The following is a 22,809-nucleotide window of genomic DNA, read 5'->3' on the forward strand; positions in this document are numbered from 1 at the left end:
TATGACCCTTTTAATGTCACATCTCCTTTTTTCTACATTATTATTAAAAACAACTGTAGTATTTCTTTCACAGAAACATTTAAAAGACTGTTACAACCTACAGTTTCATATCAAGAGAGGTGTGTCTTAAATTTGGTGCTGCTTTGTAAAACATGAGCCTTACTTTCCTACCAAACAAAGTGGAAAGCATTGAAGTATTGAATGTATTTTTAAGTATTTGATTGTAAAAATAGTTTCTATTCCACTTTTTTCAGTGCAGTACACATAATAAACTGCTTATTTATAAAACCTTTAACTTCAACTTGCTGTGTGTATTTTATATTTTGTAATATTTTACAATCAAGGTCAGACTGGAAGAATCCTATATAATATTATGATTGATATTATAATGATTTATTTTGTGCATAAAGAAGAGATTAGTAGAAGTGACTCTGTGAGAATGGCGATATGCATAGTCTGCCGTCTGCCGGAGACCTCTTTTCCACTGACTGAGCGCCGCTATCAGACTCAAGTCCTGTAAGACACTGGCTTCCTCCTGACCCACGGAAACACCAGAGGAGAGCAGAGCGACTGATCAAGATCCTTCGCCCACTTTTGTATTTCAGTAGTTCTCATGCCAGCCAACAAGGTTACGAAACCTCTCAGAGATCAAACCCACCAGTCGACCCGTCACTAAACCGGACTCAAGAGTGTGGAGATTTTGTTTTGGTGTGACTTTGCTGTGGAAAGCAACCCTCTTTTGCTTTTGTCTTATACCTGTAGGTTTTTAGTTTTAATGCTCCAAGTACAATTTTGCTTCATTTTGGTTTTGGAAGAAACTAAACATGAGGATTCGATTTTAAAGCCCTCACTGCTATAGACTGAGTTCATGAAATCAAGAGAAATGAATTAGGTAACTCGTGCTCATCATCAAACTGATATATTTTGGTTACAAAGTTGATCTGTTCTTCTTCAAATGATTATTTTGCTGAGAAATACAACAGATGTGCTGATATTTGTGGAAAAAATACAGTGTGATCCCATTGTCTCCTATAGTCACTGTATGTTTACAGTGTCTCTCATTAAATGACCGAACACATTCAACAACAAAATGCATTTTGATACGAGTGAATTCTTGAGATTTAAAATGACTGGATTGCTGTATTATCAGATGGGCGTGTAAATCATGCTGTGTGAAGAGTCTATAACTGGCCAAACATGTGTTTAGATTCCTACATTACAACAAGCTGAAAGAATATTGGTTAAGCTTTTTCTATAGGTCTTATAAGTCTTTGAAACACAGGCTTTATATTTATACAAACATAAACACACACATATACAGTATGTGTGTGTGTGTGTGTGTATTGTATTATCTTTGTTCACTAATTCAAACCTGACACACTGTTGAGCTGAGAAGCCATTTTGTCTACATTAACACCCATGTCAAGCCTAGATAAAATGTTGCAGAAATCCTGCCATTTACTTTATTTTCTGGACCCAGTCTGGTTTAAAGACACAGGCAGCATTAAGATGTTTAACACAACATGGATTGCTACTTAAGCATAAAGAATAAATTAATTCTCTAGGTAATATTTTGTTTGCAAATTCTTTATTCAGAGTCAACATGTGAGGAGTTGTCCTTTCATGCAAGTGATGGGAAACATCCACCACAACTGAATACAGAATATTTATTAAGACTTGAAATGCTTACAATACACGATGAACAATACAAAATAAAACGTTCAGTGTTAAACCACCAGTGCTAGTTTTTGGTCAGCGGTCCATTACGGGACTTGATTTGTCAGGACACAGTTTTTACATTTAGTCATTTAGCAGTCATTTTCAAATCATGGAGGGTTTCACACAGGAAACACCGTTTATATACTGTCTATGGGAAACACAGACCTCGGAGCTCTGACCAATGGCCTGCCTCCCCTGGCGGGGTTAAGCCAATCAGATTCAGCTAGAATACATGCTGATTTTATTTTATGTGACTATTTAAATGACAGACAAGCATCTTGGCTTATAGTATTAATAATCATTATTGCATGACTCACTGCAATACTCGATTCTAATTGGTCAAACGCAGCATTATGCAAATATATTTGTAAAATGACATTAAACTGTTTCTCAAGCACTTGTTTCCTACATATCTGTGCTATAGTTGTCTCTTAAGTCCCTTTCTTTGCATATATTATGATTATTGAAACTAAAATCAATATTTCACACTCATTTCTTTTTTATTATATATGTATAATTTATTTGTTTAATACATTTTATATACAGTATACTTATGTTAGATGTGATTAATCGCGATATATATATACATATATATACATTCACATACAGTATATACTGTACACATTAAATATTTACAAACTTTTATGTAAGGTGCGATTAATCAATTTGACAGCACTATATATATATATATATATATATATATATATATATATATACACACACATACAGTATATACACAGTGTTGGTGTAATGCATTACTTAATAATTTATTACTGTCATTTAATTACTTTCCCACTGAAAAAGTAAAATAAGGGATTACTCTTAATATTCTGTTATTTAATTACAGTTACTTCTGATGTAATTGCATTAAATACTGTATAGACGAACAATTCTATATAAAACAGTAGTAGATTTAACATCAAAATGTAACATCTAATGTTAAATCAATGTATGTTTGTAATGTAACATTCTCCCTTTAAACACTTTGGTCAGTTTAAGAGTAATATATGCAGTGTTATAATATTTATTTGAAAGAACTAAAAGAGCAGTTTCATGTCCATCCAGGATATATATATATACAGTATATATATATATATATACCAATCATTTAAAAGATTATCATAGAATCAAATGCCCATTTCCTTCTATCTAGCACCAAGTCTATCAGTTTAGGAAAAGAGAACATCCGTAACATGAAAACAATCAATTGTGGCACAAACATAACTACTTATACGAAATATGAATAAACATAACTACTTAAACATGAGTGTGTTCGTGACGTGTGTTTAGTGGCTTTTCCAGTGACGCGTCTCTCTCCCTCCGCCATGATCGCACGAGGCTGTTATTCCGATCGCTCTTCCTCCCTCCTCTACATCAATCTCTCCTCAGATACATTACACTCAATACATCAAATCCACCGCAACCCTGTGCTATTATTATTATTATTATTATTTATATATATTTAAAATGTAGTTTTCCATTCAAACAACTCTTACTTTTAAAACAAAATACCGCAAAGAGGGACAAAACAGGACGCCGTTGAGTGACAGCTCCTCCAGCCAACCAACGGCCTGGGAACTCTGACGCAAGGAGCGAAGGGGCAACTTCTCAGCCAATCAGTGGGCGGCACACTGGCACGTGCCAGTTTCGCGGCAAAAAAGATTTGGCGCGTAAAGCTTAGAGCAGGTTCAGATCAGCTGGAATGGCGGTATACACTGAGAATGCAATGCGCCAAAAAACGAAAGAAGAAGAAGAAGAAGAACCGCTGGAACACAAAAAAATAACAACAACGAAAGGGATTCCTGTCGGTACACGATCCGTTTCACGCATACACTACAACAAGATGTTTTGGGTCTTTCAAAAGGGACCTAAAGACATCTTTTCAGCATAAACTAAATAGTTATGAGTTATGGTTTGTACATTATTGTCGGTAGCTGTGTACCGACAGCATTGATGGAGGATGCCGGGAGCTGTTCTACTAAAAAACGCAACTTGGGCCACCATGCTTCGTCAAGGTAAGACATTATATTTCAGAATTGCTCGACCAAGACGATTCAGATCAGACCCAGCAAACATTTGGACGTTTAATGACCGTTGAAAAGACGTCCGTCCGAGACGTCCCGTTATGGTTGAAAAATAGTTCCAAAATGAAAGTTGAACCGACGTCTTTGACGTCTTTTCTGGTCGTGAATTCCACGTCTTTTCTGCGCGTCCCTGGACGTCTAAAAATGGGTTTATTTTTTTTTAGTTCTTCTGGATGTTTGTAAGATGTGTTGCTGCCAAATGTATAATCCTGCATATACAATAATTCACACCCATATTGTGTTACATCGTGACTGAAAGGCAATCATTAAGGCTATTTTAACACATCTGAACTTGACAAAGGTTCTAAAAAGGTCCAAAATCGGTCCAGTCAGACCTGAACATCTATAAAACCGTTTAATCACGTGTACATCAACACATTATTTGTGGACTAAAGCAAAAAAGAGTGCTATAATGTAACATTTTATTGTGAATATTACATTTGAAATGTCTTCCAGTTGTTAGAAATGTGGTAAATTCTGTGGTAATGGCATTTACAGTTTCACATTAAGGTTAAGCTGACATTAATCAAACCAGAATATAAGAAAAGTACAGGAACAGTCAACACATTCTATTTTTAGAGTCTTTCTATAATATTCCATCATTGAGGAATAGAAGTCAGAGCTGTGGCAGTACTAAGTTTCAGTTACTAACAGTCTTGCATTACTGTTAAACAGCCATAAATAAAAGTTTTTAGAGTCTATGAAGTTTATGGCTTTGTGTTTTTTGTTTTGTTTATGGCTCATTTTTTAAATCCACCACCCCCAGCTGTTCCTGGAGCGTTCTTCAGGTGTTCCTCCACTGCTGCATAATTTTTTTTTTTTTTTTTTTTAGAAAAAGGCTAATTTCTAGGTAAATGACGTACTTAAAAAAAATAATAATAATTATGTCGGAACATAACCATGTTGTTTTACTGCATAATAATCTTATGCCAATAAAAGATGTTCTGCATTAAATGTGTTCGAATAGTGAAAAGAAAAGAAAAAAAACAGCATTTGCCCTCTTCAATACTGAGCCCTTAAGAAAGACCCTTCACTAGGTGTGTAACTGTAAAAGTGAAAAGGACATTTCTGATAAAGACAGGTGGTCTTTTAAAGAATGTCCCCTGAATAGATAAAAGTTAACAATAAAAATTACATTAATATTAGACGAGGAACAAGAGATTTCTTTTTTTTTATGTCATAAGGCCAAAATTACCTTGAATTACATCGTACTAAGCGTTCGTGTAGCGTTGAATGACTTCTTTTCAATTTGGCCACCACTCCTCATATTGAAAATCACCATTAAGGCATTTGACATGATTCTGTGAAAGAAATTACACAGTATTACTTCACCTCAAAAAAATAAATAAAAAAATCCAAGTAAAGGTGCGAACGAGCGAAAATGATGGTATCAATAATCATTCAATACTTGGTTAAATACTTGTACTTCTAACAAAGGTTGACAACAAACTCCAAATAAGCCAGTGTTTTAAACACACCATATATAGTTAGTTAAATTTTATTTCTGTGTCATGCCAAACATTTGGCCCATCCCACATGGGATTACAAGACACCACAAACTTATTTAGCAAACATCTTCCGGTCGCATATACAAATCATTCGGAGAAATACATGAATACAAATATATACATACACATACACACACACACACACACACACACACACACACACACACACACACACACACACACACACAGGGGCGTAGCACCAAATTTTGGGCCCTGGGTACAAACCATCTTGCTGGGCCCCCGTACCAAATACCATAGTGATACCAATGGGTGGGGTATTGCATTTTTATCATAAAAACACTTAAAATGTAAACAAAATAAGCCACACTCTGATAATTATATAATATATAATATATAATATACAATTAAAGTTAATTGATGATTATTTGTCTGTTTAAAATAAATGCAGACTATAGAATCACAGGGTACACTAACCGCCAAACTAGACATTCAGTCTTTGAATTACGTTTTTAAAATTAGTCATTTTCAATCATTAAGATGTGCATTAAACTGAGAACAATTCTGTACTTAATGTAAGAGCGTGCGCGAGCTAATTTGCATAGCAATGCGGTAAAATAGGCGCTAACGATCTGTGTTTTTGCAGGTGTTAGATTTTGACAATGGAGGGAAATATACAGTGTTTTCATGTAAACATCTGATTTTTGCAGTGTAAGATTACGGTTAACACCTTTAAATATTACATAAATGTATTATTATGTATTTTTATTAAACTTATTGAGTGTAGGCCTATAAATCAGCAGCAAAAAGTAATTCTTGAAAAAATCTGCACAGTAATTTTATCAAATCTACACGTTAATAAAAACAAATTGCTATTAGTACTATTAGTATAAAATTCAATTAGGCAATCATACATTTCTCAATTTTATATTTATATATTAATGTCAAGAATTTAGAAGTGTATTTATATAGCCTACGCTACACTACACAGAAATAATACACAATTAAATTATGCTTATTTTAAATGCATTGAGCAGGCTAGGTATAAAAAAAATATAGGCTTTTAATAATCTTTCAGTGCGCAAAACCATGATAATATGAAACGCTTCAAAACAGAGCGCACAGAGCGCGTATGCAGAATGATGTGCTCAAAGCGACATGGAGTCACAGCAAGTGTGCATTTAAAAGTTCACGGCACAAAGCGAAGACATGTCGAGCGCACAAATCCTAGTGTTTATCTGTCCAACAGTTTATTGATCATTTGTTTCTTCAGTTTTAAATTCCAGTTATTGTGCGTTTGATGCCGATTCATAGTCCTTGTGCTGTTTGTGATCTAACAGGCACACGGTAGCGAGTCGTTTAAAAACAGCAACAAACTCCAACAAAATAAAGTTATTTTATGCAAATCCACAGCCTTTTCTCTACAGATCAAGCATTATAATGTTAATATATCATATTGGAGAGAGTTTTACCGTGCATCCTGCTGTAACCGGCAGAGGCGCGCGCGCTGTTTGAATAACGTTAGTTAGCTGTTACTGAATGGAGATTGACAGCCGCAGAGGAGGAAAAACGAGTTTCCGTAAACTTTAATGATGTAATACGACATCTGTCCCTCACATTAAGCTATGGAATGGCCTCAGATGACTTTGTCACCCAAACTGACGTGAAAAAAGCGCGAGGCGCCGAAAAGCGCGCTGTTTGCATCCCTGTATGTAGGGTGTGATACTATAAAGTATTGGTATATTATTCAAACAGAGTACGAACATAAATGTATGCTATTCTACCTGGAGTAGATATTTATGTTAAAACAATGTCAATGCTCGATGATGCATTTGGAGCTCACCTTTCTTTTAAAAAAACTGAGTGAGCAACTGCTTGCCCTCATTTGCCTTTCTCTCTTTAATCTTCTTTTCTTTTCGTTTTTGAGCCCCTTATTTTCCTTTCTTAAGGAAAGACATGACTCTTCCCCTGTCTTCCTAATTCCTATCACAGCTCACTCCAGCTCCTCCTGTCTCTCATCAACTGATTCACCGCGGGTCCGTAGCAGAAGCACCTGACCTGCGAGTCGTACCATTTACATTGATTCGAGAGGGGTGGTGGGGCCCTGCACAGCATGAAAATGACTTTTTTATACCAAACCAGTGCCTGACTACAAGTTTAGTTTTGCACAGGAACTTTTTTATTTGTACATAAATGCTATACAAATGTTAGTGCATGTATATGTATGTATAGAAAACTGACTTCTAAGGGCCCCCCCCTGCCTCGGGCCCTGGGTACTCGGTACCCTTTATCCCCCCAGTCCGACTCCCCTGCACACACACACACAGCATATACAAACAAATCCTCGTCTACAGATCATCTCGATAAAGAGCTTTTTTCCTCTTCTCCCAGGCTTTCTCAAGATAATTGGCTAATTTATATGTTTCACATGTGAACAGCCATCTAAGGCCCCATCCACACTACTGCGTTTTCGTTTAAAAACGGAGACCTTTTGCTACGTTTGCACCTCCCGTCCACACTAAAACGGCAAAAACGGAGACCCAAAACGGAGAAGTTTAGAAACGCTGCCGACCCGTTTTTTGTTTTGAATCTCCGGAGGGCATTTTAGTGAAGATGGGTCAAAACGGAGGACTTTAGAAACGATGACGTAGTAGAGGCTCACGCTCGGCTCTATGATTGGGTGTCATCAGTCATGGCGTATATCTTTGCTAGCAGCTGTTGTGCAAGTAAATTCTGCATTGCTATAATTGCCTACATGCGCCGGAGGCAAGCTATTATTCAAGCGATCTGTGACAATTCCCGTGTGCAGCGGCGGTATTGACCGTACATGGAGCGTCGGTTTTGGGTTAACCCGGGAAGAACCAGCGCATGGTGGGATAATTTTATCAATGAAGTTGTGTTTACACCGGCACGTGCATGCCCAGTGTTGGTGAATGGTCACGTGATCTGCATTTTCAGTCGTTTTAATGTGGACTGAGATCAATTCTAATACGCAGCTAAAACGCTGGTGTGGACGGAGATCGTATTCGTTTTAATTCTCCCTTTCTAAACTAAAACGCAGAAGTGTGGACGGGGCCTCAGTCTTTGAGCATCATCCATATTTACCAAATCAATCTCTGATTTTATCTTACAAAACAAAAAATCACGCTGTTCACAATAATTAGAAATATATAGTATTTCTTACTTTCACTTTCAGTTGACATGGGATAAGCGCTCCTTGAGGGTCTGGTGCCAGCTATTTCAAAATGTAAAGATTTGTAAAATGTAAATTCAGTTTTGGATAGGACAACCCCATGGCTGGAGAAGACCATTAACACACATACCCTCACTTCTGTGCTCTCTCCCGAATGACACACACAAACTTAAATAAGAGGGTAGTTAAATAAAAACAGTATACAATATTGTTTTATTTTAACTAATTTGTGGATGTAGCAAAGATTTAGACTTCTTGTAATCCAATTGTACATAGTCAACTATTGTAGCCATATAATAATCATTCACAATGACTAAATCCAAGGTAGCCAACCCTGGTCCTCGAGAGCCACTCTCCTGCTGGTCTCCAAACTATCCCTGCCCTACTTCCTGCTGACTAATAATGGATCAGGTGTGCTGTCAGTCAGAAGCTGGAAGGGCAGGAATAGTTGGAAAACAAGCAGGGCAGTGGCTCTGGAGGACCAGGGTTGGCTACACCTGGTCTACATATTTTAAATTGTGAAGTGATAAGACTGCTGTTCAAATATACACTTCACAGTGTAATACTGCATTAGTTACTATAAAATTAGCTGGCTGTACTTTAGCTTTTTCTTGAGCAATGACAGACATTATAGGCTCTATATTTGTAACTGTAGGAACAATTATTTAGAAAAATGTATGTTTGTATTTAAGGTATATTGTGTATAAAATAAGATGCGAATCACAAAGTTCTCACATAAAATGGGGTGTCCTCTGGGACTGGGATGATAATGCAGAATTTGGAACTGGAGACATTAAAAACAAATGGGTGAAAAATATTTAAGGTAAGAAAGGACACCTTTATCAATAAACACCATAACTATATGGTTAAAAAAAAAAGCACCTGCCCACACTGCCAAAAGAACCAAAACCTGGTTCAATGACCATGGTATCACTGTGTAATTACTGTGTGATTTCATGTAATATTCTAATTTTTTGAAATCCTGTTTTCGTGGGTTTTATGAGCTGGAAGCCCAAATTATGTACAAATAAACAACTAAATACTTGAAATCGTTTAAGTTGTGGGCCCTGAATCTATAATCTATCGAAGTTTAACATTTTGAATGGAATTATGGAAATAAATAAACTTTTCCATGATATTCAAATTTTTTGGAAAGGGTCTGTATCAGGAATGGAAATTAACTTTTTTGTCCACAGGCCACTGTGGCTGGTGGATTTCAAAATCTACCAGTCAATGTTTTTACCAGCCACTTTCTTGTTTTTAACTGACAATGTGTAACTGCATGTGAAAATTAATACTACAAGATCTACAATACTTAAGCAGTTTATTTAATCTCAAGTCTCAATGAAATACTGACATTTTCTCTTTCTCTCTTATATATATTTCTCTTTTTTACCTGGATGTGGCATTTGAATGATTCGTGGTCTTTTATGGCTTCCAGTTTTAGGTTTTTAGTCCCAACAATGAAACTAGGGCTGGGCGATATGGACCAAAAGTCATATCCCGATTATTTAGGCTGAATATCGATATACGATATATATCCCGATATTTTTTCCTCAAAGTGAGAGCAAATGTTCAGTCAAAGTCAAAGCCAAATATGACATGTCTCAAGTAGTTTTATTGAAACCGGCTATTTCCACACACACAAGTACTGTCCCCCTTTACTTAACATAAATTGTAAGAATATGACTAATAGTAAAGACTAGTACTAATAAATAAACATTAGGCCTATGCTAAAGCTATTAAATAGCAGTCCCAAACTAGTTTTTGTTAATACAATGTTGGTATGAGCCACTAGAGTCATTTAAAAATATAAAAAATAACACAAAGAAAAATAAAGTGGCATTTTGGGGTTAATATGGAAATGACAGTTACCATGGTGAATACACAATACTAACAATAACTGTTAATGAACCATGGAAACTGCTCCTGGTGAATAGTATGAAAATCATCCCTGCATTACTTTTATTTTGTGTAATTTACAACGTAACGGCGTTGCATGCTCGTAGTTTATTTTGCACTTTATATACAGTGAGGCGATACACAGCGCGCGCCGCCGCATTTGCGCGTGCAATTGAAGAGTGTTCGCTACGAGAACAGGATAACGGCTGACGTGACAGGACAAGAAAGTCCGTTTTTCTGAGGTGAAAGACTTTATTTCAGCGTACACGTGACGTATGTCCTCTAAAAGTGTCCGCCGTCTGTGTGAAACAGTATATTTTTATTTACCCGCCACGGTGGCCGGTAGGTGAAGCGAGTTTACCCGCCACAACACAAAATCACCCGCATTTGGCTGGTGGCGGGTGCTAATTTCCATCCCTGGTCTGTATGTTAATTATTTTTATAAAATGTCGATGGTTTGGCTAGATAATACTCTTATTCCTCGTCTGGGATCGTGTCGAGACTTTGAAGCTGCATGGAAACTTAATTTGGACCTTCAGCCCGTTGGACCCCATTGAAGTCCACTATATGGAAATATATCCTCAAAAACCTTAATTTCTTTTCGACTGACGAAAGAAAGACATGGACATCTTGGATGACGTGTGGGAGAGTAAATTATCAGGAAATTTTCATTCTGAAGTGAACTAATCCTTTAAATTCATCTGTTGTTTAAAGTAATATATGTTCTATACCTTTACAGCTGCACTGCTACTTCTAGTGGCCGGCTGTACAAGCTCTGATGTTCCCACGACTGAGAAGACTGTTCATCGGGGAGCGACCGTGAACGAACCCGTTTTAAACGTTTCTGCACTGGATAAGCATGACCAGCTGATGGCGTACCATGAAGAAGAATTAAGTGCTCAATATTTCTGCGATAATGGAATATGTAACAACAACCCAGAATTGGTGTGCCAGTTTCAAGTTTCCTCAGAGTATTTGTGTCTCATCATCCCGAATGTCAACGTCAGTAACTCTGGCACATACAAAGTCGTTCACAATGGATTAGAGGATGTCCTGAACTTGAAGCTTAATGTTGAAGGTCAGTATGTTACAGTAATATTGTCATTCCTGCATTTGTAACATGTTGGCCTTAGTTGTGTCCTTCATTTTTACATTGGGTGATGACTGAACTAAAGGTGTCCTGTTTTTGATATCCTTTACAGAGGTTCAACAACGGTCAATCGCACCCCCGGTAACTGCAGGACCTGTAGTTCAGCTCGTTAGCCTCTTCTTGGTCATTTGTTCAATCTACTAGGTAAGTCTCATGATATTCATGTTGGGACATGTACTTAGTGTTATAATTATTATTAGTATTTTTAACTATGCACAAGTAAATTCAATCAAAATCAGTTTACACATAGATCACCCTTGAAAGATCTTGGATTAAATGTGGTAACACACTGTATTAACTGTGGTATTTTGGCATACATATTTTACATTCACCCTGGCGTACATTAAGGCACTATATAATCAAGGTGGATTTGATCTGAAAATGTTAACTGTTCTCGGGACACAGTCAAGGTGTCAAAGTGTTTGAATTTTTTAGGCTTTTTACAATACAAAGTGCAATTTATTATTACCATATTTGGAGGACAAAAGCAATGGTTTGAGATATTTCTGCATGTCACCTTTTACATTTTCAGTTTCATTAATTGTGTTAAATTGAGGAAAGCCTATAACAGGCTTTTAAATGATCCGGTTCGTTGTAATAACAAGCCCATCATGCTAGTGTGTGTTACATCGCTTTTGCTATCAAATAAATGTGTTGTAAAGACTTTAAGGTATCTAGATATAAATTGACATTCAAAAGTAATTCTACCTTGCAAACTATTCACTGGAGTAAAATGTGTGAGAACTATAAACCTTTTTATATTATATATATATATAGAAACCAAACCACACATGGTCTTACCACAATAAAATGTTGATGAGGCGAACTGCACTTAAATGTATTTTTAGCATTAACAAGTTTACAATTCACTATAGGTTTACATTCTGTAATTGTGGTTTTGTTTTGTTTTACAGAAGTTCTGCTTTCAGAGGACAGAAACGACTTTGATATAACACTCTTACACTAAGCATTAAGTGAAATGATGCTCGTCCGGACCATTCTCATCAAGATCCACAACTACAAGATGCTCAGGAAAATGAGAAATAAGAGATGAGGGATAAAAGCTGGACCTTTCAAATGCTGTATTTAATCAGAAGGTTGTAGTCATGTAGCAAATAGATTTATCTATAAATATACACACATTTATCCATTTAAGTGGCTCTTGAAAAATAACCACATGTCTACCAAAATCTACAGGCGCGTAGTGTTTCTTTACAAAGGGATATCTCCGACTAATGTCCCGGCAGCAGAATACAGCATTTTTTAATCGTTTTCATGAATCCGTGTGAACGGGGATCGTTTCGACAACATTGTCATCTGTAAGCTTTATTATTCTCTCTCTCCTTCAGCTGCTCCCTTATACACTTACAGTATATGTATAATCATATATTTATTTTTGCCAGAAATTTTGCACTTCTATTTCATAACCTGAAGTAAGCTGAATGAAATGGCTTCTCACTACACTTCATCTCATTTGATTTTATTTTCTTTTTTTAGTTCGAACATAATGCATTTAGATCTTAAATGCATACATTATCATTTCCATGTTACAGCATACTATATACACAATATAATTTAAAGTACAAACTAAATACTCTAAACATTTCTTCAGACTCTAAAGTCTGGTTGGATGAACCACATATGAAGTTCTTGTAGAATAGTTGATATGTCTCTGCAAGTCAGTTTATTTCATGTGGCAAGCTGCAGTAATGCTGATCATTAACCGTTAGCAATCTTTAGTCTACAACAAAACTACATTCAATATAAACTACAAATCTGCCTATAAGTGCCTGAAAGCTGTATGAGGCCATTGCTCAGGTGCTCTCAAATATTCTGTGGTTATATGAAGTCAAATCTCCTTTTTTCTATATTATTATTAAAACAATTGTAGTATTTTTTTCACAGAAACATTTAAAAGACTGTTACAACCTACAGTTTCATATCAAGAGAGGTGTGTCTTAAATTTGGTGCTGCTTTGTAAAATATGACCCTTACTTTCCTACCAAACAAAGTGAAACCATTAAAGTATTGAATGTATTTTAAGTATTTGATTGTAAAAATTGTTTCTACGACACTTTTTTCAGTGCAATACACATAATAAACTGCTTATTTATAAAACCTTTCTTTATTTGTACACTTTAACTTGCTGTGTGTATTTTATATTTTGTGATATTTTACAATCAAGGTCAGACTGGAAGAATCCTAATATTATGATCGATATTATAATGATTTATTTTGTGCATAAAGAAGAGATTAGTAGAAGTGACTGTGAGAATGGCGATATGCATCGCTTAAAATAAGAATACACTGATCACGTGATGTCGCACAGATTTGTGTCGTCATCATCATCATCATCATCATCACACGGAAGATCGATCTCCTCTTCGGGCTGTGCAACATCTTATGTGATCAACCACAAAGACGACAGTGGCAATCCCCATCAGACCAGACAGAACCAGTCTGACCAGAACCTCTGCCTCCCCACCACAGCTCCCCACAGAGTCTGGAGATTCAGGAGAAACACACACAGGCAGGGTGTTATTCATAAACCTATAACTCTACACATAAGTGCCTTTGTGGAAACACAAGCAAATGTCATTGTGTCAAAAAGCTGATTGACCTTGATGATTAGGGTAGAACTCGTTTGTTTGTGGACGGGTGTTGCTGTTGCTCGCCTGTGATGATCCCTGTGATGCTCCTGGTGGACAGTTATAGTTTGTAAGGTTAAAGTTATTTGAGTGTTTTAAAAGTGCTGGCAGTCTGTCACTTCGTCCTAACTATTAGTGATGATTAGTGACGCTTTAACACTGCTTAAACGGATCTTTTGTTTCGATTCAGTGATTCGGAGCTTCAATCTCGCCAAGTCAGGTGATTTCAGCAAACGAGGCGTTGTTACGTCATAATGTTTCGAACCATTTTAAAATTCTGAAGGTTTCATATCGTAGATTCATTTGTTATATCATTTTGATTAATTTATACTTACAAAAAAGAAACTCATTGTCAAGCCCTGACTAATAATAACACAAATCAAGGACAAATTCATTATTTAATATATAAACATATTGAATGGTATTTAATTATGTGTATATTATATTTAATAGTATTTGCAATTACTCATCAATATACATGTTTGTACTGAGTTTTCATTGCATTTACATTGGTTTGACCAGCAGGTGCCGCCAGTTTCGAAACCGTGATTCAGAGCTTCGAAAAATCCTCGTTTTCTCATCACTAGTCCTCCTGTCAAGTTTGCGTGTTATTAGTATTTTTTCTGTCCCCACTGAAAGCCAGACAAATCACAACTAAATATTAAATGTTTAATGTTGAAATAATCCGGAAATTACCTTAACTGAAGTGTTGTTGTTTTTCACTTTGTATATTTCACTTGTGTTTCTAGTCTGTGCAAGATGTTTAAAAAAAAAAATGTTGTACACTTAGTGCCCTGAACCCCTCCTGACTTGAAATCATGACGCTAATTTCAGATGATATTTGTATGTTCATTACAAAAAGACAGATATAAACAGAGACAGACCTGTAGATTGGTGCACACTAACTCCTGTAGATGTGTGTACAGTAACTCCTGTAGATGTGTGTACAGTAACTCCTGTAGATGTGTGTGCAGTAACTGCTGAGCTGCTGCTGATGGCAGGAACAGTGACTGGTGCTTTAGGACGAGAAGAAACATGTACATCACCAATTTTACCATGACACATATATCATGAGACCATTTGAGATCCTGTCCTATATTAGCAGTTATTATCCTGAATGCTTTGATCCCATATTATTACTTATTTTTCCATATTGACTGCAGTTGTAACTTACCATAAACTTCCACTTTGTATTTCTGCACTGTGACCTTTTTATTGACAATGTTTACTGCTTTATACAGTCCAGATTCATTAGTCCTGATGTCTGAGATGGTTAAAATGCCTGTGTCTCGGTCTAGCTGTACTCTACCAGTGAGTCTCTTGTCATAATGTGTGTAAATATTCCCTTGATACATCTGTGCAACACGAGTAATTTGTCTGTCGCTTTCAACCGTCCACAGTATCTGAACGTCTCCGTTTAGATCATGAAGTCCCGGATGCAGATTGAGGAAACCTCCCTCCTTCACTTTCACTCTTTCAATGGCATCAATCTCTCCACACACTGAAACAATATGAGAACAGGTTAAATATACAGGTAAACAAGCAGAGGAATAGCCTATAATGAGATCTGTTACTTCCAACAAATGGTCGGGTAACTTTATGAGAAAAGTCTTGATCATTAGAATGCCACATCTGTAAAAAACAATAACCGTTCTGTTAATTTTAAGTGTAATTTACAGTTGTGTTTAGAAAGTGAAAGTGAGAAGTGAGAAATTGAGAGAAAGTTGTTGTTTTTTTGGTGACTGTCAGTGCATTGGTTTAAGGGTGTAAAATACAATAAAATATCTATCAGAGAAGCTCAATAAGATCTGATACTAAGGATTTTAAACAAAAAATGTAACAAACAATACAATGTGTAATGCTGTGAGAAATATATTTTCTTTTCTGTAATTTTTTTCGTGCATAATATACTTTACGTATTTCAGATAACCCTGCCACTAAACAGTCAGTACACTGTAGAAAATAATATCATAAGTTACGACAAAATATGTTTTTACATTGCTTTAACCCAGCAAAATAAGTTATGCAATTTTCTATTTAGTCATTCAAGATTCAACTGATTTTTAAGTCAGTTTAATGTAATTTAAGTTGAAATGACTTAAACATCCAAGTTGATTGTACTTAAATTTAAGGGAGCAACTTTATTTTTCTTTTACAGTGTAAAAATAGCTAAATAATTGCTTTACAAATCAGATGGCTGTTTCGCTCTAAGTGGATAGTTCTTGGCAATAAACTGAATTATGGACCAGACCTTCTGCTGTCTAAGCTGAAAGTGAGATCACAATACATATTTATTGCAGCATTGCAACACTAGCAGAAGTTTGTGGTTTGACTGAAAGCGATCTGAAGAGTGGAAAAGGAAGTTGGTCATTTTAAGGTGTTAAAACAATTATGGTTGGAAATGACCTGCGACTAACCAGAAAGTATTTCTTTGAAATTGAATTATGGCATGACACATGACACACATAAAAATATTATATAATTCTGGCATTCTGAGCTTTCTGTTAATATCAGCTAAGCTCAATGTCACAGCAAGTCATATCAGGTGTTTGCGCGCTTGTACTCCTGTGCCAATATGAGATGAACTGCAACTTTTTGTTTTATCATTTAATGTGAGAATTGTTTTCTTGAAAAAATAAGTTTATTGAAAACCATTCACAGCATACACCATCAGTTAATAAATATGTTCCAATAAGCTACTAGATGCAAAAACAAAATTAGAATATTATTATAAAATAAAATAAAAACAGCTTACCCTGTTGCACAGCGATGAAACCCAAGACAAGAGCCAGAATACTGATGGACATTTTCAAGGAGAATCAAATATTCAGTGCTGTGAGTGGAGCTCAAGTGATGAACTTTATGTAAAGATATTCTCTCTCGATCATCAAGAGGAAGTGAGCTCTGTCTTGCAGTCATTAGATGGTACAGGTGTTTTTCTGAAACCTTACTCCCAAAATCCTGTCCCAGTATCAAATAACATCCAATTCTGCATCAATGGCCATCAAGATATTGAGAGAAGACCCTCACCAAGACAGACGGATGTTAAGAGTCCAGATTCACAGTCCTGATGCTGTGATGGTTAAAACTTCCATTTCTTGGTCCAAGTCATAATGCATGTAAATTGTCCCTTGATGCATCTGTGCGTCACAAGTACTTTGTCTGCTGCATATAAAGTCCACCGTATCTGAAAATCATTGATCATCGACTGCAGAATGCAGATTGAGGAAACATCTCTCCTCACTTTAACTGTTGTAGCCTCATTCACACCTCTCCACCCACTGACACAGGTTACATAAGTAAACAAACCCTGGTTATAGCCAGTTATCGTACAGTAAACAAATCATATGAGAAAGAACCAAAAGTTTTAGACGTAATGGTCAAGTGAATCACAACTATCAACTCGTCAACTAGTTTTCAGGTTTTAAATTGGACATCTAATGGCAACTAAACACACTACCAGAATTGTTCGGTTTTCAATTATATAAACCATGTTTTTCTCACTGCAAGTGGACCTTTATTTAATGTAGTCTGGGTTTTATATGTGTGTGTGTGTGTGTGTGTGTGTGTGTGTGTGAGAGAGAGAGTTCATGTATAGTGTGAATAAAGCAATGACATTTGATGCATTACGTGGTAATGAGCGACCACACTGACTGTATTGCAACACTATGAGATTTGACACAGCATGATCTAAAGAGCTATGAAGGAAGTGGATGTTTTTTGTGGTTTCAGAAAGTGTTGTATGTAAATGAACTGGCCTTGACCAGAAGTTGCTTTTAACTTTAAAGAGTGAAACCAATAAAATATGGCACTTTTTAGTTGAACATATAAACCAATGTTTTTGCAGGAAATTGGTGAAAATAAATAAAATATTAATTGATAAAAATAAATTTTCTTCTTCTTTTTGTTTCTAATATGAGCTGTGTGTGAACATGAAGAGACACCAAGTTCTACAGGCAGGAAATTGTCACTCTTTCCACTTTTTTATTTATTTATTTTTTAAATGTGACTTGTGCATATGTAAATGTTTCATTATCTATGCATGTTATGGTAAACATCAAGAGATGGATTTCACAAGTTGGGTTATTCTTAGAAACTGAATTTTACTATAAAACAATAACTAAAAAAGAACAGTCAACACAACCTAGGCTACATAAAAATCGTTTTATTTATTTATTATTATTATTATTTAGAAATTAATTTACAAACATTCAGTCCACAGTCCATAAACAAAGATTATACATCGAATAATTACAAGTAGCAAAATATAAAGAACATGAATGGAATTAATAAAATAAAAAAGCAGACTTACAAACATTAATTATAAGGATAAAAGGATTTTTTTCCTTTTTAAATTGAAAAGTTTGAGTATATATCAGTTATTGACATAGCTTTCTTATTTATTTATTTTTTTACCAATTTAAGTGACTCAAAATATATATCAGTTTCAATTTGGAATAATTACCTACATATAAATATATGTATATAAGTATATCGTTCGCCGTGGCTGTGGATTACAGGTAATATTTTATAAATAATGTTCAGTTTCTTGCCCGATCGATAACTATCTTGATAGGCTATGAATCACCAAGGATCACGATTTCAGCTAAAAATCTTCTTTACTGTTCCACTGAAGAAAAAAGTCATCTATACATCTGGGATGGTCTGAGAGTAAATTAACAACAAATTTTCATTTTTGGGTGAACAATTTCTTAAGAATGTAAAAGTGTCATCAAAACATATAATGAAAACAAATAAATATGAGAACATATAACAAATTTAATATTTTTAACATTTTCTAATTGTATTTAATAGGTTATTTTCATTTTCACAAACTGTGTATAGGCTACTGAATACTGAAATTAACTTTTTGAGGGGAGGCATTTTTACCTTTATAAAGTGCATTTTTACCTTTATAAAGTGCATTTTTTCTAATCTTATTAAATGTATGCATAATCTTTTATGTCAAATTCTTAAAGTTATTCAATAAACTCGATTAGAAATCTGAAATGATGGAAATGAAACTAAACCGCCGATAGGTGGCAGCAAATCACTGTTTTAATGAATAAATCTTTAATTCAACAGATTGGTTCAAAACACCTTATAGATTCAGGTGTAAAGGTTTGGTCTCACACAGACACTAGTTACTGTATCTCTGCCTCAGAAGAAGCTCAGAGCATGACATCTGCATCTGTCTCTTTCTTCACAATCACAGGCCAGAGACTCAGAACGCTGAATCTGTCAATGTTTCCACTCACTCAGGGCGGAGAGTCAGAACAAGGTGTGCCTGTTGTAAAGGTTGTACATGTATCCCTTTCCTATGAGGAGAAGTTAGTTATGACCCGTGTGCTCACAGAATAGGCCTATCCAAAGATCAGGAGGCGCTCAATGAGAGGAAGAAGAAGGTACAAGACTCTTAAATGATTTAAGGAAAAGGTCATCATCCTGTCATCATCTACTCCTCCTGTCTTTTTGAACTATTTTCTTTCTTCTGTAGGAGAGTTTCTGCTGAATATCAGAGTTGCTGCTTTCAATGCAGTGAAAGTGGATTTGATAAAAAAAAAAAAAAGTTTTACCTTCAAGCTCCAAAATGGACAAAGTAGTATCATGAAAGTAGTTATATTCCAAGCTTTTTGAAGTAATTTAATAACTTAATGTGACAAAAAGATCTTAATTAAATAATTATTCACTGATAAATCTGCCCTCTTCCTTTGTTTCCTAATGGTGCTTGAACTTAAATTCTGGTTTAATTCCTCACACAAAACTGTCTTGGTTTCAGGAGAACTTTTATGGTACTCTTGATGTACCTATGGTACTTTTGTGTGTGTGTCAAACTAGCTTTTACATTTTGTAAATGTTTCATGGAAGAAAGTAAGTCAAACGAGTTTGGACAGACAAGAAAAAATACAGTGTGATACCATTTTCTTCTATCTCTCATTAAATATGAACACATTCATTCATTTGAGTGAATTCTTGAGATTTAATGTGAATGGATTGCTGTATTATCATAACATAAAGTGGCCAGACTCTATGTAAAATGTCAATTTCTAATGTTTCATTTGCAGATGATTGTAACATAGTTTGTTTATGCTTTTGATCATCACTGAGATAAAACATCAAATGGATAGAATTCTGATATTTTTGTTTTTGTTGATAGATAGATGGATAGATATAGTGATTTGAACCTGACACATAATTGAGCTGAAGCCATCTTGTGCTCTGTGCCCATTTTGTCTACATTACACATCTGAAAATTCTGCTGAAATAACCCGGATCTTTTACAACATGGATTGCTATTCTTCTTTTGCAGGATAAAAATGAACTCATTCTCTTGGTAACTAGTTTGTGAATTCTTTATTGAATGAATAAACAGTCAATGGGAAAATAAACCTTGTGTTATACAGTTGATTGGCTTCTTTTCAAACTGTCAACTTTCATCTGTAGTGATATGGTCAGGAAGAGTTTACTGCTACACAGGACATGCATCTCTAAACCAGTGATTCACAACTAAAGGGTACGTGAACCTGTGCACTTAAAGGGACAGTTCACCCAAAAATGAATAATCTGTCATAATTTACTCACCCTCAAGTTGTTCTAATGTGTATGAATTTCTTCTGCTGAATAATAGTAACCAAACAGTTGATGACTTCCATAGTATGGAGGGGGAAAATACTATGGGGCCCATCAACTGTTTGGTTACCATCATTCTTCAAAATATCTTGTTTTATATTTGATAACTATCTCTTTAAAAACTAGAAAAGTAAACTGCATAGTAGGCTATGTAAGGTGATGCTTTTGCAATTGTGGGGATGGCCTTTACAGCCAAATGTTTCACAATAAAAAATTTTTTTTCATAATAATACATAATTAATAATAACTGTTTCATAGCACATAATGTTATATAATATAATCACATATTTTATGGTTAGAAAATAAGAAATATCTATAAATAAAAAATGTTGCTCACTTTTTATGCGTATGTAACAGGTGTTTTTGCCTGTTAAAGGAGTCCTCCATTTGACGTCCCATACAAATGGCGTAGAAATTAATAAGATGAAACATCCTAAAAATACACGATATATAAACTAATAATTTATCATGTTGTTCAACTGTGAGTAAGTTACAACACTTGATTCGTTTATGCTAGCGCTATGCTAATGTTCAGTCCACAAAGTAAAACCATGCGCAGAACAAATAAGTTAGAATAACAGAACGGATAGCTAACATATGATATAGCTTTACTAAGATGGACAACTGCACATATACCGGAAGCGGTTTAAACCGGCCATATAAAATATAATATAAAATATATAAATATAAATATATAAAAACAATATAAAAACTTCCCCGAACTTAGCCATACCTGTACACGGAAACAACACATAGCCACACCTACCTAGTTGAGTGATTGGCTGAAAGTAAGTGATCCTCCCCTCGTATCCTATCCTGAGCGGTAAGGTGAGCCAGAAGAGGAGCCTTTTCTTAATGATTAGCCTATATACCGGTGGAAAAAAAATGACCGGCTTTTTCGCGATACTTTTCATCACAGGTATGTAAACAGTTCGCGGATATTTAAACATCAAATGATTTTATAATCTAAAAACGTTGACTTAATGTACACATATTTATTTGTTTCTAATCAGGTGTTGTGAGTGGCCGTGAGAGAATGGAGGTAAAAAGGGGAGATAAAGTCGTCCTAGTCGAAAAGAAATCTGGACTGGAGAACCTCAGTCGAGTAGAACTATACGAAGATAATGCAGACTGCAAGCGGGAGGGAAAGACTACTGACTACATCTTGAACTACTGTTCGCCTAAAGAGAATGAGTCTGGATGTACAAACAAGAACAGCTCTGCATTTTCATTCGACATTGGGAAGGACAGTTTCTCTTTAACTCCTCTTAATGCCAGTGATGGATACTACGTTGCCTCCATCACCTTCGGCAACAACAACGTCAAGAAAAAATCAATCGTAGTCAACGGTTAGTAGGCTATTATTATCCTGTCTAAAGTGATGGCGAAAGGTTTTGTCTTGTCAAGGCTGAATTCAACAACTACTTATTTGTTTGTTATTTAATTGTTTGTTTGTTATTTAATTGTTTGGAACTCCACTATATAGGCCTAGCTAGTATATATCCCAGGTAGGCCTATAGCCTACTGTAATTTCCATCAGGCAAAAATAAAGATTTAGATAAAGACAGTGCTGCCAACTCTCACGCGTTGAGAATTGCATTTCTCACCCAGAGGAAAAAAAAATAGCGTTCTGACACTGACAGACAATACAGCGCAGGTTACTTTTGATATGAAACAAATTAGCTCTTATTCTGTCAATTTTATTACGAAGTTTAAACAATATCGTTTTTTGCGCTTGTAAATGTGACGTGACATCGATGTAGCGCCTCATTTCAAGCCGCGTGAACCGATCATTTCTTACTCTTCACTAGTTAATAGTAAATAAACACGAATAAACAATAAATATGTTGAAAGTTACAGTAGGCTACAACTTATCGATTGTACATATATCTGATTTAGCACTGCCCCACCTGTCCTACCCACTTTTTAAAACAAAGTTACGCCACTGTCGAAATGTATATGCCTCATCATACATATCGATCAATCAGTGTTTTTCAACCACGGTAGAGTCAATAAA

At 35.5% G+C, this 22,809-nt stretch overlaps 3 protein-coding genes across 5 annotated transcripts in view; 1 reads left to right on the forward strand and 2 right to left on the reverse strand.

Moving 5' to 3' along the window:
• Positions 1-22,809, reverse strand: part of LOC311302671 (uncharacterized protein) — a 382,374-nt gene that overhangs the window by 287,633 nt on the left and 71,932 nt on the right. The window lies entirely within an intron of this gene.
• Positions 3,424-22,809, forward strand: part of LOC311302675 (uncharacterized protein) — an 86,670-nt gene continuing 67,284 nt past the window's right edge. The window contains exons 1-4 of one of the 2 annotated variants that reach the window (XM_084428681.1): positions 3,424-3,734; positions 11,104-11,442; positions 11,567-11,658; positions 12,429-12,722. In XM_084428681.1, the coding sequence (XP_084284807.1) occupies positions 3,680-3,734; positions 11,104-11,442; positions 11,567-11,658 (486 nt within the window). In that variant the 5' untranslated portion in view covers positions 3,424-3,679 and the 3' untranslated portion in view covers positions 12,429-12,722. Of the gene's footprint in view, positions 3,735-11,103; positions 11,443-11,566; positions 11,659-12,428; positions 12,723-22,809 lie in introns of those variants that run through there. The other variant, XM_084428682.1, reaches the window with a different exon arrangement.
• LOC311302670 (uncharacterized protein) lies at positions 13,010-17,428 on the reverse strand. 2 transcript variants are annotated; one of them, XM_084428674.1, is made up of 5 exons: positions 16,918-17,104; positions 15,337-15,663; positions 15,047-15,178; positions 14,135-14,212; positions 13,010-14,017 (listed from the first exon to the last, which is right to left on the reverse strand). In XM_084428674.1, the coding sequence occupies exons 1-5, from the start codon at positions 16,967-16,969 to the stop codon at positions 13,875-13,877; spliced, it is 732 nt and encodes a 243-aa protein (XP_084284800.1). In that variant the 5' UTR covers positions 16,970-17,104; the 3' UTR covers positions 13,010-13,874. The 2 variants fall into 2 exon arrangements, with proteins under 2 accessions (XP_084284800.1, XP_084284801.1); XM_084428675.1 differs by lacking the exon at positions 14,135-14,212 and having other exon boundaries at positions 13,727-14,017; positions 16,918-17,428.

The sequence above is a fragment of the Rutilus rutilus genome (assembly GCF_951802725.1).
Source record: "Rutilus rutilus genome assembly, chromosome: 13".
Taxonomy (NCBI): Eukaryota; Metazoa; Chordata; class Actinopteri; order Cypriniformes; family Leuciscidae; genus Rutilus; species Rutilus rutilus.